The sequence below is a fragment of the Mobula birostris genome, chromosome 20 (genome assembly GCF_030028105.1).
Source record: "Mobula birostris isolate sMobBir1 chromosome 20, sMobBir1.hap1, whole genome shotgun sequence".
NCBI lineage: Eukaryota > Metazoa > Chordata > Chondrichthyes > Myliobatiformes > Myliobatidae > Mobula > Mobula birostris.
The window spans coordinates 26,612,101-26,630,684 of NC_092389.1; the positions used below are offsets into that span (position 1 = coordinate 26,612,101).

Sequence of the window (18,584 nt, forward strand, 5' to 3'; positions counted from 1 at the left end):
CACATGGTTTTCCACCAGGTCTTTTATATTCTTGCCGCATCACAAAGATGTGCATACTGGTGGATTAATTGGCCATTCTAACTTGTTCCTCATGGGCATGTGTGTGATAGAATCTGGGGGGAGGTTCATGGGAATATGGAGAGAAGATACTGGGAAAATCAGTGATTACTTTGCAAGTCAGCATAGATTCAATGAGCCAAAGTATAAATGACATGACAAAAGCTTGAAGATGAAACCAACTAGGCAGACCTCTTGACTGAAGCATTTCAGAGACAGATGGGGGAATATGTTAACATTAACAGTCCTCTCACAAAATATGGAAAATGAACTGACAATGGTCCATGTTTCAATAATATGACAGAACTTTATAGGACCAAGAACATGGTTTGATTATGGATACTCTACAATACCTTCACCCTAAGCTAGTCAATAACAACAAAGCCTCAATGACACCACAGGGCCATAGAGAATAAAGAATGCCACCATCAGAACGTAGGGCAACAGCATCATTCATTAACTACTGGACTATTGGACTATTAGACAAAAGTGCAGCTCCTTGACAATCTTCACTTCTCCCACATTGGTCAAGTGACTCACATTCCTTTATAACACTTTCATTTTCTTCATGGGAAGGTACCTCGGCAATTTGGCAGACATAAATCCGCTTTCAAAAACACTCAATAAGTTAAGTTAAGAGCGATAAAAGTCCCACTGCGGCAGCCCACTGCAGCATGAACTGTCCCATTCTTCATCAGTTTCTTCAATCCACGTACAAACTCCACAGTTGTGATAACTGAAATGAAATATTTTCATTCATTGCTAAGAGTAAACAATACCACCAAGAGAAATTTACTCTGCATCAACAGAGACTAATTACTTGATATTTTCTAATGCCTTCTGACAATGTTCAACAATATTTTGGCCTCCAAGCATCACCCACCACTACAGACAACACCATTCCACAGAGGGTTTTTTCTTTGCCTAATACATAACTGCTGACATTCTTGATGGATGACCATGACTAGAACCTGTATGGAGGGCCTGATTGTGATGGGGATATATCTCAGGATGAAGAGCTGTGGTCTGGATTGTGGAGAAGCAGGTGAGCATGTTGCCTGGCATCCACTGAAGGGATCCTGGCAGAGATCAGTACTTCCATGGCAGACAAAGGCCTGCTTATCTGCAAAGACCAGAGCACACAGCAGCTGTCAATGAGCCTCATCTCGAGCCAATTCAGATAAATAGTTTCTGCATGCTGGCGGCCTGTACCCTGATGGAAAGAGTATGCGCCTATTATAAGCGCTCAGTTCTCGAAGGACTGCAGTTTGTTTCTGGAGGAATGTCTCAGTTCTTACAGCAATCAATCAAGTCTCAAGAGTGATCAGACAAGCCTGGGACTCCAGTCACATCTGAAAAGTGTGGAGGGCCTGCACATCTGTGGCACAGTCAGCTTCATCAACTTTGAGATGCCCATATTAGTTGGTACAGAACTGTGTGCACCTTCCAGGTAGAAATAACATGCTCCTAGCTCTACACAAATCCTCACAGGGGTTTGGAGACTGGGCTGCTGATGGCAACAGATGCCGAATATTAAATGCTCACCCTAAATCTCAGTTAGGTCTGGAACACTGGAAGATCTGGAATTACACAGTCTGAAAAAAGACAGATTGCTTTTCCTGAAGTGAAGCAGATGGGTGTTTATGACAACTCATTACTGACACTAACGTTTTAATTCCTCATTTTCTGAAATTTCCCAGGTATCATGGTCTCAAATTCAGGGTACTGCATCAGGAGTCCAAGACTCTGTATAATAATCCAGTAACTTTAACTATCCTGCTGCATGGCCTCCTCCATGTCGTTTGATATCTCTTATATTCTGTCAGACTGGTCAAAGCACCCAGCGTTTTGGAATGCAGGCATATCAGTCTTTCCATCGTGCTCCTCAATCACAGTATTCATCCAGTTCCTCTGAGACAGAATTAATATGCAAGCTCTCTCTCAGAGAGTTGGCACATTACCTCTGGCCTAATAGCATGCCATCTTATGTAGCACAGTGATGGGCTGCTGTAGTATTATATACGATTATACAGTCACTTCCTCTCCTGCAGCCATACAGTATTCCTCTACAATGTGGGGAGAAGGACTAAGGGTGAGAAGAGCTGTCTAGCAGATCTCCCCTGTGAATCCACAAAGATAAGTTTTTCTTTTCACCCACCTCGACACCTCTTGTCCAGTTATGGAATTTACTTTTCATACTGGTCCAAGCGTGAGATGGATCTTTGTGTGCAGAGTTCATCTGCCATGTCATTTTGATCTTTGTCTTAAGTGTCCTCTTGGTACAGAGATACTCTTCCTCTGCTCCACCACCACCCACAAGGTCTTGGTTAATGAATCACAGACTCCCTTCTTCTCAGTTATTCTCTCTTAAGTTACCAAAATCATACCAGTTTTGGCTCTGTAGTGCCTTTGTTAGAACTCTGGCATGAATTAATGCCGGAAAGTTCTGGAACACGCATTAAATCCAAATAGTGGGCTGTGCAGATCGGTATCGATGTAAGTGGTTGTGGCGCAAATGTACATTGTCACCATGGTCATGATTGGAAACCATAGGCATTTAGGCCAAGGAGATCCACATTCACAACTTTCAAAACATGCATAAAATGATTAATTTGACACTATAATCCTGTTCTGGTAATCTGACACCCTCACACTTTGATGGCAGACTATTGGATATTGCCCCGATCAGTATACCAATACATATTAAAATCAGATTTTTTAAAAAAGATGTTAGACAATAGAACACGGAGGTTTCTAGTGAATTAGGTGAACTTAAACGGAGTGCAGGAAATAAAGTCAGGTGAGAAAGGGAGTACAGGAAACAGGGCCCAGGTGTGTTTTAGACAGAGCAAAGGAAACATGAATTCTATCCAAGTTAAATCTGACAGGTGAAGCAATGTCCTTCCTTGCAAAGCTGCATCTTTTGTTTTATAAGGGATTGTTCATTGATGACCCTTGCATTAAGGGATGGTGCTTGAGACTCATTATATTTCCCCTGCTCTCACCCAGCCCTCCTGTGATCAGAACTGTTACCCGGGAACATATGAAAATACGAGAAGTAGGAGGCCACTCAGCCCCTCAAGCTCTTGAGCCGATCTATAAAACAATTAATGACTTCTGCTCTCTCAATCTACTTCATCATGGCCCATGCATCTTATCTGAGTACCAGCACTACACTTTTTCTAAAACTGTAACATGATATTCTGATTTCTGTTATTGCCTTTCCTTTTGTACTTTGTCAATGTACTTATGTATGGAATGATCTGTCTGGATGGAATGCAGAGCTTTTCATGGTACTTCAGTATATGTTACAATGATAAACCTGTCCCATCAATCAATAAGGTCATGACTGATGTGCCCCAGGCCTCATCTCCTTTTCTGTGCTAGTTTCCAAAGAGCCCTTAATTCCTTGATCTTTCAAAAATATATCCACCTTCACTTTTAATAGTCCCAAAGATCCAGGCTCCACAACCCTCCAGGGTAAAGAATTCCAGTGTTTCCACTTTAGAATAAGCTCCAGAGAGATATGGAGGTCTCAGTGCAGTCTGTTGCATGCAGCATGCACTTGCCAATAAAAAGATGGACAGCCACTGCTCGAGGAAGAGGCTGGGTGATGTGATACGGAAACTGTAGAGCAGGGGGAGAAAGAGAAAAAGAGCAGCGACCTCCATCTCTTTGCCTAGCTGAGGAAAGGGATGAAACACTGGCTCCCTCCTTGCCTAATGAATTGTCTACAAAATAAAATTCTGTGATGTTGGTCAGGTCGACCTCTGCACAGTCCTTAGTAATAACATAATGCATCAATCACTGTCAGCAGCTCCACCCACAGAAGATGCAATGGTAAGCATTGTGAGAGCAGTAGAAGGCAAGAATTACAAGATAACACTTTGGGGCTAAAAGCGACTGTTGCCAGAACAACTTGCCAGCTGTGGCAGGAGTCCAAATACTTGAACATTCTATAGTCAAACCACAATTTTTAAAAGGGAGAGCATTATTTGATATTCAGCCACAATCAAAGGTTGTGCTTGACCATATTCACATGACATCAGCAACCTTTTGGAGTTAGGTATGCCAGTGTTTGCAGCAATGACAGCAGCTTTTACTTAGCAAGGATGTCAAATCGAATGCTACATTAATGGAAAATTATTACGCCTTTCAATAAAATTACACATGCTAACATCTTTTCCATTTCACAACCTTGTATGCGGGGTTTCTTATTCCCACATTATGGCACAGTATTCCCAATGCCTCCACACTGATTTGATGACCCACAAGAAAATTCTGCTGTACATGAACTGGCTTTCATTAGTTGATCACAGCCAAGCTGGAAGTTGCAGGCAGGTGACACACTCACCAGTTTCTGAAGGCACAAGATAGACAAGGGTAAAACAATTGGCTGGCCTAAGACTGCATTCCCTGTAGAGGGGTATGGTGGCAAAGTGGCTGAGTTATGAGTGGTACCTCACCAGCATAGTCTTTGACACTCTAAGATCAGACCACAGATGTGGGACAAGGTCCATGGTCTACTCAAAGCAGTGATCTCCACCCTCACAGGCTTAGATTACTTCCATCAGGCACATCAAAGCCTTGGAGAAGTATCACCAATGTGGTCTCCACAAATTCTCCAGGAAAAGTAAACCACTTTGGGGTCCACTCCCAGCCAACATCTCCAACATTAAAGCAGTTCTCATACTCACCCAGCTCCACTATGGGTGCAGCTCTTTCAACCATCAGGGACACCTACAAGAGTCAACCTCTCAGGAAGGCAACATCCATCATCAGGGACCCCCACCATCAGGGCCATGCCCTCTTCTCAAAGCTGCCATTAGGCTAGCACCTCAAAGCTTCTTCACCACTGCCATCACATTCTTGAAACAAATTGAAAATCCCTAACTCTCTCTCTCATATTTCATTGCACTAATGTCCTTATGCTTATTTTGGTCATATTAGCTGCATATCCATCAGACCTTGTCTGGATGTAAACTAAAGATGTGTGAGCATATAATTTATATTAATTTAAGTTTATGTTAACTTATGTTTGTCATGTTTCTAATGTATGATGTTGCCATTGCAAAAGTTCATTTTCATGGTATTTATCCATGCCTATGATAGTAAACTTTCACTTGCCCAATGTCTTGTTCCCACATCAAACACTCTATACTGAGCTCTGTGTGTGATTACTAGGACAGAAAAAACAATTCAAAGATATCCTTCAAGCTTTCATGAGACAAATGTACCATCCTCACCACCTCTTGGGAATCCTCCACCTGTAGCCAATCAAAATGGAGGAGCTGCATCTGGAATAGCATTGAGAATCTGGAGTCTCTTCATCAGAAACATGTAGAAACCCAGGGAAAATAGCAGGAGTGGACTGTTTCCCAAATTACCCAGCTACTCACCCCGTCAACCATTTTCTGCCCCACCACCAGTAAGTTGTGGATCCCACATTGGACCCGTCAGCTATCTAAGAATGAGAGAGAAAGCAAGTTTTTCTTGATCATATGGACTACATAAGAGTTTGTACCAGCTATTCAATCCCTCTTTCTTAGAACATTGTTCTGTACGTTAGGATGAACCAGGTTCAGCACCATGCTCACACAGATTTAGGTTACAAGGCTTGAGGGAGATGGGGATTCAGTTATTGGCACTTAGGTGACATACCTTAAGAACACCCAAGTGTTTCAGGAAAGTCTATCAGTGTGTCAATGGAGAAACTCTGACTGCATACACTCGCAATATTTTCAGGACAATTTAAAATAACCAATTAACCTACTAACTTGTACAACTTTGGACTCTGAGAGGAAACCCACATAGTTCACAGGGAGAATGTACAAACTCCTGACAGATGATGCCAGAATTGAATTCCTAACTCCAGAACGCCTCAAACTGTAATACCATGGCACCCATAATTTGGTTACTGACATAGCTTTCAGAGAAGAATAAATGTAAAAGATGAAAGAATGACAGTTATTGCTCCAACAATTAGCACACTTAGTATAGGATTGAACATTCACTCAACCTCACTTGCTCCATTATTGAACTGTTCTCACAACCTATGGACTCACTTTCAAGGACTCTTCATCTCATGTTCTCAATATTTATTGCTTATTTATTTATTTTTATTATTTCTTTCTTTTTGTATTTGCACAGTTTGTTGTCTTTTGCCCACTGGTTGAAGTCCAAGTTGGTGCGGTGTTTCATTGATTCTGTTATGGTTATTAATGTATTATGGATTTATTGAGTATGTCCACAAGAAAATAAATCCCAGGGTTGTATATGGTGACATATTTGTACTTCGATGATAAATTTCCTTTGAAATTAAGCAAATCTGGCGTTATTAGGAAAGGCAATTATAACTATTTCATGCAGTAGGTAATGGGGATGGAATAACTTTAAAGATAGACAATTAATGGTGGCAGCACAAAGAGGCTCGAAAACCTAAGAGATATGTTTCAGCTTATCAGAAAGGGATTGATGAATACTGGGAGACAATAGGAAATAGTTATCAAGGTCGATGATAAAAAAAAAGATAAACTAATCAATTTGCTGTGTTTGAGTGATCTTCTCAACCACCAGACTAATACAATGAACTATAGATTAATTTCTCATTGTCATTTTAAACACTGGTATGTAATCACTTTAAAAAAATCACGATACAATACGATTTCATTATTAAATCTTCAGGTTATTCACTTCTGAGCTTTTCTGTTGATCTGCTAGTTGTCCATAAACTACGACAAATTGACTAAGTATGTAGAAACAAACAGGATTGTGTGATCCGCGTCATAAGTAAGTTTGGATCAAATACCAACAGGAATTTATTTATGCAAAATCTCTAGAGGAATCAGAAGCACCAGCTGAAAGAGGTATAAAGTTGAATGTTTGGTGGCAAAGTCACACTGCAAGAGGGATAAGCATCAAGTTCAAGGTTGAACAAAGCAAAGTCTTGATCTTTTTACTATTTCAGTGTCAGGAAGGGACACAGCAACTTTGCAACCCTATGTGGGGAAGGAGAAATATCATTTGAAGTATCCAGAAGAGAAGCCTGCAGCAAAAACGGTCATGGATGAGGTTACTCGTAAGTAAAATGACTTCTGCTGCAGACAATCTTTGCTGTTTGCTTTTCCTGTAGTTTTATGCACTGGAAGTGTACCAGCTGGTGTCTTTACTGCAGCTGTGCAGAGTGGATTAAAACAGTAGCTCATGGTATCAGAGTGAGAGAATTAATGGGAAAAAAAACTGAATACCGTACTTAACTAAAGAATTCCAATACTTAACTACGAACGTATATTGAATGTATATAATACCAAAATACATTCAATGTATACAATTTCCAAGTCTATTTCAATCTCTGATCCTCATCTAATAATAAAGGGCTTTTCCACCATGTATTTTTGACAGATAGTGTACTGAATATCTCTGAAGTTGCCAATATTAAGGAAATATTTACCCTGCACTTCGCAGAATTGACGGTATCAGAGGCCACAGCTAGACTGTTGCACCACAGCAATGAACCTCTGACAAGTACTCTCCATGAACATCTCAATCTATCTCACAGTTCAAAGAACAATTAAGAGGATCGAAAAGAGTGAACAAGAATGACATTAGTTAATGGTAAACAGGGAATTCCCTATATTCCTCCATAATTCACAAAATTATATGAATGGGAAAGGCTATTTGGCCAGTCTTAGATTTCTACATTGCAGTCCGCCCATTATCCATTCTCTCTGTACCATGATATGTAAATTTCCAAGTTCACAAAAATTAGAAGCACTCATGTTCTGAGACTGATCTTAATAATGTATGACCAGCAACTAAGATATCCCCTTGTTCACCATTTATGTCTATAGCAGTTGATTTATCAAATAACTTGAATTCTCTGTACATAATACATTTTAGCCTATGAAAAACTGAGGAATCTCGAGAACAAATGAATGCTGCAACTTCTTTCTGGTCCGTCGTTAACTTATGAAATACACCATCAGTGGGCACAGTGCTTAAGTAGCCAATATCCCATTAAATTTTCTCCTCAGTAAAGAACGAAAGGAGTATGCAGTAGGAAAAATAGGAAGTCTTTACACAAAAGAATATTGAAAATGTTGTTATAAATTCCTTCCAAGCTGAATCAGATTCTCCCTTGAAAAGGAAAAGCAATAGGGTAGGTCGTGCTGGAGACACATGCAGCTCCTCCAGCAGATTTCCTGTTGCTCCAGGTACTGCTGGAAGCAGCTGCTGCCAGGAACTTGCTGCTCTTGATCCTTGCCCACCCACACTGGCTTTTTTAGATGCAAACAGGTGAGCGACCTAACCCTCTGCACCCAGGAGGTAAATACCAAAGACGCTTTAATTGTTTTTAAACATCTTTTACAACCAGAGGCCTATAAAAACAGCTTAGAGAGATGTAAATTTTAAAGTGATGAAATGCCTAACACAATAACCTTTCCTAACATCCTTCTTGCCTCTATTAGACTGAGGGTGTAGATGCAAATGCATCCAGCCCCTCTGCTCTGCAGCAGGGCTCAGTGGCAAGTCCACAGGTGGAGCTGTCGGTCAGAATCTCTGGCATCCAATTTCCAAGTTTCGGTTTGCTAAAGTAACAAGCCCAAGTTCAACTGAGCCAAGTAACAGCAGGCAGTCCCATATCAAAACGCCAGCTGTCAGTCAGCTTGATTTCGACCATTAAAGGAATTACGGGAAATATTAGAAAGGGCAATATCAGACTATGGGCTTGTTAGAGGTTGAATGTCAATTTTAATCAGGAGTTATGTGGATAGCAGCCATTAATACAAATGAGAAACCAATCTTCAATCAAGGACAACGCAAGCTGCATGAATACACACATTGTCTGCAGAGAGAGCCCTTCTCTCAGTGCAATGATAAAAGGCTGTTCTGGGTGTCTGGATTCCCAACAAAGGTACTCGAGTATGCAGGCATGTTCTTGTCAATTGAGAAATCCTCCCAATGTAAATAGTTAGCTGTGTAGCCATTTATACACACCCAAAATGTTAAACTAAACTGTGCAATTGCAACTATAGAAACTTTATTTAATTGCCTGGTGTTATTTTTGTGCTTAAGGACCATAAAAACTCCATATACTTTGAGCTCAGAGTTTCTGTTGAGGTATTCTCCCGGGAAAGAGTCTTCTACCAGGTCTGCTCCTGAACCCCTGCATGTACTGAACAAAGGCTGTTGTATCTGCAGCTCCAGTTTGTTTGTGGCTCACTCGATCACAATTGACATGCAGAAAAGCTTGTGGAGACACAATAGGCTGATTGAGCTTTTTCTGCGCTGTACCAGTTTCTAATTAAGTAATTTTATGTCCTGGAAGAGAACTCAGCCAGAGGAAGAAAAACCAAAGGTTAAAATGCTGATTTTTAATTTTACACTGTAATACAATCAACTTTTCAGAGATACTAATTAACAGGTATTTCTCAGGTTGGCAACGCCATATATATAACGCCATATGCAGTGACACTGCCAACTCCATTGAAACTGCAGGCAGAATACAGCATACAACCAGAGATGAATTTCAAGGCAGCTATGTTTTCCGCTATTTTGGGATAAAAGTACTGCTCATACACGCCATGATGCAGGGAAATAACCACTTGCAGGCATGAAATTTTATCAGCGTGGAACAAATCGTGATGTATCTTCAACATTGTCCCCTCAAAAGAGAGCATTATAAAATGACACAAAACAGCGATCACACAAGCTGCAGCAGAACAACTATCCTTTAACCAATGATTAAATATTTATTAGACTAGAGATGCACAGATTTTGTGTGCCCCGAACTTGGTTAACAATCTTAAACTCTATAGAATGTCACTCACAAGAATGGCAAAGTCATGAATTTGCTGCGAGGTCCTTGCCCACTGCCACGCATACTATGTTCCAATGTGGGATTCCCTATGGACTCCAGTAATAGAATGGGAACTTCCTGCAGTTTCCCAGGGAATATTTTTCATGCTAAACATACACACGGTCAGACCCAGTGCTGAAAGTCCATTCTGAGGATGCTCACAATTTTTGAATTGAGTTAAAACTAAAGAAATCTGTTGTTTCTAATGGTTATTATTAAACATTTATCTCCTAAAATTTATTTTAAATGGATTTTATACAGTTTTTCATTATTTTTTTCTGTATTTGTGGACGTCAGCAATGCTCCGAGACACTCAGCGAGATTTGCTATCAAACGGATCTGCCTAGGGGCATGCCTGAACCAGCTAACAAAGCTCCACAGAGCCTCCCTGATTAAATCCAGCTTCACAGACCGGCTGGTGGGTTACAGTTGGTCTTTCTCTATCACAAAGAGCAATGCCAGCCAATCATGTTGCAGCCCATCCAGAAGGTAGGACGGGTCAGTACAGGTATGGGTCAGTGAATGACAGCAGCCTGCTGTTCACCAGGGTGGACCAGACAGAAATGTACCATGGGCTGGATTCAGCCCACAAGCCATATATTGTGCATCGTGACATTAGATGGAAGAATCAATGGAATTTAGATGTTGATGAGTCAGATTAAGAGAAACTGTAAACATTTTGAATGAAGCTGTTCGCTCTGTATCTTGCAGTCATACTAAAACCCAAACTGGTTACATCCTCCAAGAAATCTACACATTTTTAGGTCTCCAAGTGGACTGAAACCCAGAATTTTGAACTGCATTAGTAAATAAGTATCTCATATGACTCAAATGGGTACATTTGGTACAGTATGTGTACCTCTGCAAATCATATCAACAGAATGCTCCAATTGTAAAAACAGCCACCTTAGCCCAAAATTCCACACATGGACCATTTAGTGCTCACAAAGGTTGGCAATAGTGCCTTGTTAATTCTCAACATTTCCATTTATCAACCAGCTCAATACATCTGCAAAATCGTTTACACTCCCGTTATCTTCTATGCAAAAAATACTTACTGTAACCTTCCTCTCAACAGTTTTCTGATCAGTTTCTTCCTCTTAAAGTTCCAAACAAAGTCAACATATGTTACACACTGGTGCTCAATATGACCACATCTTTGTGTTGAAACTTCACAGTATGAGGTGAGTGAGGAAAAGTTATCACTGTATTTGTACCAAATCAATATTTATAACTATGTGGTGCCCAGCTTGGTTTACAAGCTAGCAGAGAGATGTCTCACATCCAACACAGCAATAAACTACTTACAAATAACGCAAGCAAGATCTCATTTATTTAATATATTTATAAAGGGTTATGGAACTTCCTGAATAATTCATTGTATAGTTAGAAAGGGAGGAACATTTTTTTGCAGACTGAGCTGCAAAGTACTCCTCAGTTGTTGTCTGCCTTGGAGCCTATTCTTTCTTGTAGTGGGTTCCAGCGTACAGTCTCCTGCAGGGAAACTGGCTTCCAGTTGATCAGGAGCTCCAGCACAGCACAAATGACATTTTCCACTCGCTTTCTTTGACTATGGCAATTGTCAAAGCTATCATTTAAACTGAATGCTTGTGTACTGTATGTCACAAAATAATTAAAAAATAAAATGCATAAAGCATTTTAAACAGTAAACTACCAACAAAAGGCATTAAAACAATTAATTTAAATCAACTCAATAAAATGAAAATGAAATTAACTTCTTACAGTTTTCCCTGCGGCAGTTTCTTTCCGTAAAAGCAATAGGCCTGGTTAACCCTGGAATGGCTCAATGGACAAGATTTCCCAAGCTATGGTACTTGCTGGGGAATCTGCAGATATCTAACACAAAGCCAGTGGCAACTGACCAGCTATGTTCAGGTGCTCCCAGAGTCTGCCAGTTAAAGTAGGTGAAATCCAGCATACTACAGTTATGCAGAGTGATTTTGTAACTCTGCATTTGCAAGGTTGTAGTTGGAAGATAATATAGCCCCTTCACTAGCTAACAGTGTGAATCCCTGAGCTATTCATTTCTGCATAATCATACAGAAAATAACTCATTTTGTTGAACTCTGGAACATCAGGTTTGACAATATTCATTTTGTTGGTTGGTATGGAAATAGTTCTTTATTAATTACTTCTAATAAAGGTAATAAAAAGTTTAACATAGCATACTAATTCACTTCCCACTCATCGTACTGTCATAATAATTTGCAGAATAAGTAGATATAGACAGAAATTTGCTACTTCCTAGCAATTTGTACGAACAAGGTCAGGGTTTAGAAAGTTGTGACTGTAAAATAAAAATATTTGCATAAAGTGCTTTAGCTATGGGCAAAAATTGCAGAGGATGGGCTTGTTTTCCATGGAGTGAAAAGAATGACAGACTTACAGTATATAAAATCAAGAGGCATAGATCAGATAGTCGGAATCTTTCTCCCATGGTAGAAGAAAAACAAGAGGACATGGGTTTAAGGTGAGAGGAAGGAATTTTAAATTGGTAATGGTACTGAAACTGGAATTGGTTTATTATTGTCACATGTACCAAGATTCAGTGAACAGCAAACCGTTTATACAGATCAAATCACTACACAGTGTACTGAGCTAGAACGAGGTAGAAAATATAGTGCAAGAGGTAGATTGTGAGGTCAAGGTACATTGGATTTGAGGGTACATTTTATTTTCTCCTCACACAGAGAGGAGCAGGAGGTTTCCTGGGCATGGAATATTAAAGCTGGGATGTTCTGTTGTAGCTTTATAAAAGACTAGTTAGACTGCAGTTATGTGCTGTAGGAGCCATGCATCTGTTCCCTATCTGCCTTGTGTTCTGCGTTTGCTGTGTTTATTTTGGTAACTAGTCACATGGGTGGGGGTGTGGTAAGAGCCAGAATAAGTCCTGTATTCGTGCTTTGTTCATTGCAGTTTGTAGCTTGGGACCAGTGGATGTTGTATCTTTTCCTCCCTTGAGTATGCTTAAGTTTCATCGCTTCGAGATTGTATGTTTGCTAATTGCTAATAAAGGATCAAATAAAGGATTTGACTTTTGGAGCATTCACTGGAGCTGGGGGCATGTCATGCTAGTATAACAAATCTGTAGGGTGGCAGGCAGCTGCAATTGTTTTGGTTTGGCTTGGTTTTGCCACTACATTCTGTCAGCAAAAGTTTTCAACAGGTATACTGTACCAAACAAGTATGGGTATTTGGACAAGTCCATGGAATTTGGAGCACCAAAGCCTGGAGCAGCTTGTGGCAAGCAATGACATATTGTTGGTTCATGCTGTGTGTTTGAGTTTGAAACACAGTTTTGAACAGTCAGCGCTGCCAGTCCAATTGGGAACTGAAAGCTGTATGGTGGTGCTTGCTTGAGTAGTTCAACCCTTGGCTCTGTTGAAATGCTGAATTGAAATACTTCCACTGTGAACAGCTTAATTGAATCTGCCGTTGCTTTGTCTGGTTAGCGCACTTGGAAAACAATATGAGTCAAGCTGGAAGCAGTGACCTTGAAGTCAGGACTAAGAGAGAAATTAAAACAAATATGCAATATTGAAGGTCAGATTGCTGGAGGAATTGAAAATATTTATAAAGCCACAGAACAGACTGTGACTAAGTATAAATCTGAAAACAGTGCATCTAATGTGCATGTAGCAGATTCTTTTACTAGTAGAGTGTTCTGTGCACCTAATACCTCATTGGTACACAGTAGAATGGAGCTGAGTTATACACAAGACAACAGGTGTTGAGGGATAAATGTGCATTGGAAGAACAAGCGGAACAGCTTTGAAGAGATGAAGAACAGTTTCAAAGAAACCAGGAAGAAAAGATGGAACAGCTTCGAAGAAGCCAGGAAGAGCTTTGAAAAAAAAACAGGAACAGATGGAAGAGCAACTTTGAAGGAAGATGGAGCAGCTTAAGTTGCAGGAAATTGCAGCCAAGATGGCCAGAGTTAAAGTGTTAAAGGCTGCAAGTGCTGTGAGTGCTAAACGTGCTCCAGCAGGGTAGTTCCATGGTGAGAGTTCCTATTTTGACATGGCACAGAGAAAATCCAGCATACCTAATGTCAATGTGGATACATTTGAGGAACATATGTCTATAAGCCACAAGTTTGAACCCTAAGGTGTAGTTTATTTGCAGTCTATGCCATCATTAACAGCAGAAGGTGTTTCTGAGGATATTGATTTACAGTATGATGACACTCGAGTTTCAAGTGATAAAGGTCTAAATGCTGTGCTGGAGGCCATAAGGACACAGAAGGAAATAACAAGCTTAGTGATGCAACAACAACGCATTGCATCTCTGCCTAAAAAGAGAGATTCAAATCTTCAATGGTGCTCCATTGTAGTTTCATTCATTTATGAGGGTTTTCAAGAATAGCAAGACTAATGATTATGGTGACCATCTCTCTTTTCTCAAGCAGTTCACTGAAGGTTACCCGAGAGAGCTTGTCAAAAGTTGCCTGTGGAGAAAGGATATCCAAAGGCCCAAGCTTTACTACAGGAACATTTCAGTGATGTGCACAAAATTGCTACAGCCCACATGGAAAAAGCTCTTTCTTGGCCACATATCAAATCAGAAGACATGAAAGCTCTTCTAGATTACAGTCTTTTTCTTAAAGCCTGTTGCAGTGTCCTGGAGTATGTGCAAGACATGTGTGAGTTGGACATGCCTGCTAATATAAGGATTGTTGTAAACAAATTGCCCAATGAACTTTGGAAAAAGTGGAGATCAGTGGTCTATAAACTGCGAGAAAGGCACAACAGTAAGATTACTTTTACTGACATTGCTGATTTTATTGAAAGGCAAGTAAAGATGGCTACACACCCAGTGTTTGGGAATGTATGCTACATCACTGGCAGTAAGCAAAGGTATAAATAAAACTAAGCCACAAATGCAGTCTTAAGCTAAAGGAAGCAACTTTGCCACTATTGTGGCTACTGTGGAAAGTGAAGCAACAACTGAGCCTGATGAAGAGAGTGTAGATACAAAAGAAGTTGTGAATGAAGCAAACACATAGAGTACTGCCTTGGTACCTAATGGCCTTACAGAGGTGGGTGATCACGATTGTAAGCCTCCTACAACTTCAGTTCAGGTGACATCAAAGAAGAGTAACAAGACAGTGGTTACTTATGTTTTTCTAGATTAAGGAAATACAAATGTTCTGTACAGTGAGCCTCTTGAATAAGCTCCAACTGACAGGAAAAAGAACACACATTCTCTTACGCACCATGAGTCAAGAGAAGACTGTGAGTAGCTTCATTGTTTCAGGATTGGAAGTGGCTGGCATAGATAGTGAAAACTATTGTGAACTGCTTAACATGTATACACAAGAATGTACACCTTTCCACAAAGGGAACATTCCTCCTCAGAGAGGTTTTCAGGAATGGTCTCTCCTGAAGCATATTCATTTGACAGAAATTGAGCTGTTGATAGGGGCAAATATGCTTAAGGCATTAGAGCCATTGCAAGTGAATCACAGTGTTAATGATGGACCGTGTGCAATCAGAACAATGCTGGGTTGGACTGTTAGTGGATCATGAAGGAGACCGTGGTGGGGGAAGAGACTACACTCGGCCAGAGCTGGACAATTAACAAGAATTCAGATTCGAACTTGGATGAGCTTTGGCAGCAGCAAATCAGCGCAGGTTTTCCTGAATGCAGGCAAGAGGAATAACCTGGTTTGTCAGGAGAAGATCATAATCCAGGATATATACACACAAATGCTGGAGGAACTCAGCAGGCCAGGCAGCATCTATGAAAAAGAGTAGACAGTCGACATTTTGGGCCGAGACCCTTCATCAGGACTGGTGAATGGGCTCAGTCTGAAAGGTTAACTGTTTACTCTTTTCCATTGATGCTGCCTGACCTGCTGAGTTTTTTTTTATCCTCCAGCAGTCTGTGTGTGTTGCTTTGGATCTTCAGCATCTGCAGATTTTCTTGTGTTTGTGACAATCCAGGATAGACTGCTTACCAAAAGAGGACATTTTGTGTAAACAATGAGATTTCATGTTTCCTGCATCTTGGTAGCATGTAGTTGTAATTATTCTAGTATAATAATTAGGGGGCTGAAATGTAGGAGCCATGTATCTGTTCTCTATCTGCTTTGTATTCTCTGTTGTGGATCTATAATGTTTACGGTAACTAGTCACATGAGTAGGGACGTGGTAAAGGTGAAGGGAATAAGTCACGTATTCATGCTTTGTTCATTGCAGTTTGTAGCTAGGGACTGGCAGATGTTGTACTTTTGCTGACCACGCAATAACGTTTAGCCTACCCTTGGGTATACTTAAGTTTTATCACTTCAAGATTGTATGTTTGCTAATTGCTTATAAAGGCAACTTGACTTTTGGAGCTGGGGGCGTGTCATACTGTCGCAAGCAGCAGCAATGGTTTTGGTTTGGTTTTTCCACTACGTGTGCATTGTGGGTATTATGGATCTTGCTGCCACAGGAGATGGTGGAATCGGGCACAATCATTACATTTAGGAGATATTTAAACAGGCACTTGAATAGACCGTGCATAGAAAGGCCTGACGCAGGCAAATAAGACGGGTGTAAACGGGCAAAAAGTTTGGTATGGTTGTGGTGTGTTGAAGAGCTCATTTCTGTGCTGTGCAACTCTATAATTCTAATCAGGCAAGTCACAAATATAATAATCCAAACTGAGCACTGTCATTGACGATATGAGGACTGTGGCCATCCTCACCCAACAGCAACTTTGCTGACTCACCACAAGATGCTGGAAAAGCCAGGACCGCATGATGTTTGTGGCATGTTTGGGCAGGACTCCACGTTTACTCTTTGACTTCTTGTCTTCCCCATCCTGTAGGAGAGAGGTCAGCTCCAGGTTCACCTAGTTTTACAGAGAGAACACAAAGGTTCTGTTGAGGAAATGCTTCTTTCACAAACGCCACTCCTTTCTTAGTTGATCTCATCCAGCATTGCATTTGATTGTCCTCCTATTTTGCATCAGCAGCTAGGTCAGGTCTGGCAAGTGTTAAGACTATAGGCTTTGACCCTTCCACCCAAAGTTACCAGTTTCATGCCCAGTTTTGTCTCTAGATTTGCCTGGATGAGTGTAGCTCCAACATCTCTCAGGAAGTTTAACAGGAGTATCCCATCTACAAATAGCACTGCTGTTCCTTTCCAGCAGCTACTCTAAAGCCTCTAACAAACCCACAAACTACACCAAGTAGTCCAAGGCAGCAAGCATAACAATGAGAGATTCTAATCTTTGAAGATTAGCTTTATTTGAAACATGTACATCGAACATACAGTGAAATGCGCTTGTTTTGCATTGATGACCAACACAGTCCGAGGATTATGCTGGGGGCAGCCCACAAGTACCCCCATGGTTCCGGCACTAACACAATTTATTAACCCTAACCTGAAACACAACAGGTTTTTGTAGATGCTGGAAAGCCAGAGTTCCTTCAGCATTCTGTATGTACAACCCTACCCCGCATGTCAGAGGAAACGCATGCAGTCACGGCGAGAATGTGCAAACTGCCTACAGGTTTACCTATTGCCTGCAGGTTTCTCCTCAGGATCATGTGGCCACCCCTTTATCATCACTGGGACTAAATGCTGCAAGCCCTTCCCCAGTAACACTGGAATATCTTCCCCTGCAGGACCGAGGCAACAATTCATGACCACTTCCTCAAGGGCAATCAGTTCTGATGAAGGGTCTTTGATCTGAACCATTAGCTGTTTGTCTTTCCACTGATACGGCCAGACCTGCTGAGTGTTTCCAGCATCTTGTGCTATTGTCACACCATTAACTTCCATTTGCTTTAAGGACTGCTAAGATGGGTTTGTCAGATGGCTAAGGGTGAGGATGCGGTGTTCAGAGTTAGGGGGAAGAGTACGGCAGCCTAGATATGTCCAAAAAGAGTTGGCGGCCTTGTAGATCCCTTGTGAAATACACTGGAATAGTGCCTGGTGTTCCTCTGAGGTAGGGCGAGAATGTTATGATGCAGTCAACTGTATTATGCCAGACCTGCCAGTGCCTGATACTGACAATGGGAGCTGGAAATGGGAAAGGATTCAGTTTCCTCCAGCTAACATTCCATGCACGGTAGGCATGAAATTCACAAGAAATATAAACTAACAGTAATCTGTGTGCAATAAATATCAGCAGCTATGAAACATAGCTTCACACAATCATACAAATCAGTGTACCTCACACATACTCGCTACAATGAGATCAAATCTTAAAGTCGCACAGTGATAGTACAAGGACAAAATTTGAAACATCATTTCTAATAATGTACATGTGGGCAATTTTAATCTCTTCTGACACCATGATTCCAACTTCCTGAAGAAAAAGGGTTGTTAGAAGCAACAGAGGCATGACAGTTACCATGGGGATAGGGAAACACAGGCCTATTGGCTGCATCACCTGAAGCCAGAGGAAAATTCCTTGGAAGCTGTTTGATTTTACTGGAACAGGAACACAGTAGCAGAGCTCTGTGTTGCATTGAAAAGATCCATTCAACCATCACAATAATTTACAATAAAGACCTTCATTGTCACTCCAGATTCATCTGTGTGAATTAAAAATAATGAAAATAGCTCCTTCAATGAGTGAGGTATGAATACTGAAAATACAGAGCTACAGAATGTGAAGGTCCCAGGGTCTATCCCTTGTCTGCCTGAGT

General features: G+C 40.8%; 1 protein-coding gene across 10 annotated transcripts in view; it reads right to left on the minus strand.

Moving 5' to 3' along the window:
• The window catches only part of pknox2 (pbx/knotted 1 homeobox 2), a 522,498-nt gene that overhangs the window by 43,783 nt on the left and 460,131 nt on the right, over nt 1–18,584 (minus strand). For 9 of the 10 annotated variants that reach the window (XM_072238378.1, XM_072238383.1, XM_072238374.1 and 6 more), the window contains one exon: nt 16,655–16,777. The exons of the other annotated variant lie outside the window; for it this stretch is intronic. In XM_072238378.1, the coding sequence (XP_072094479.1) occupies nt 16,655–16,777 (123 nt within the window). The remainder of the gene's footprint in view (nt 1–16,654; nt 16,778–18,584) is intronic. 10 annotated transcript variants of the gene reach the window in all.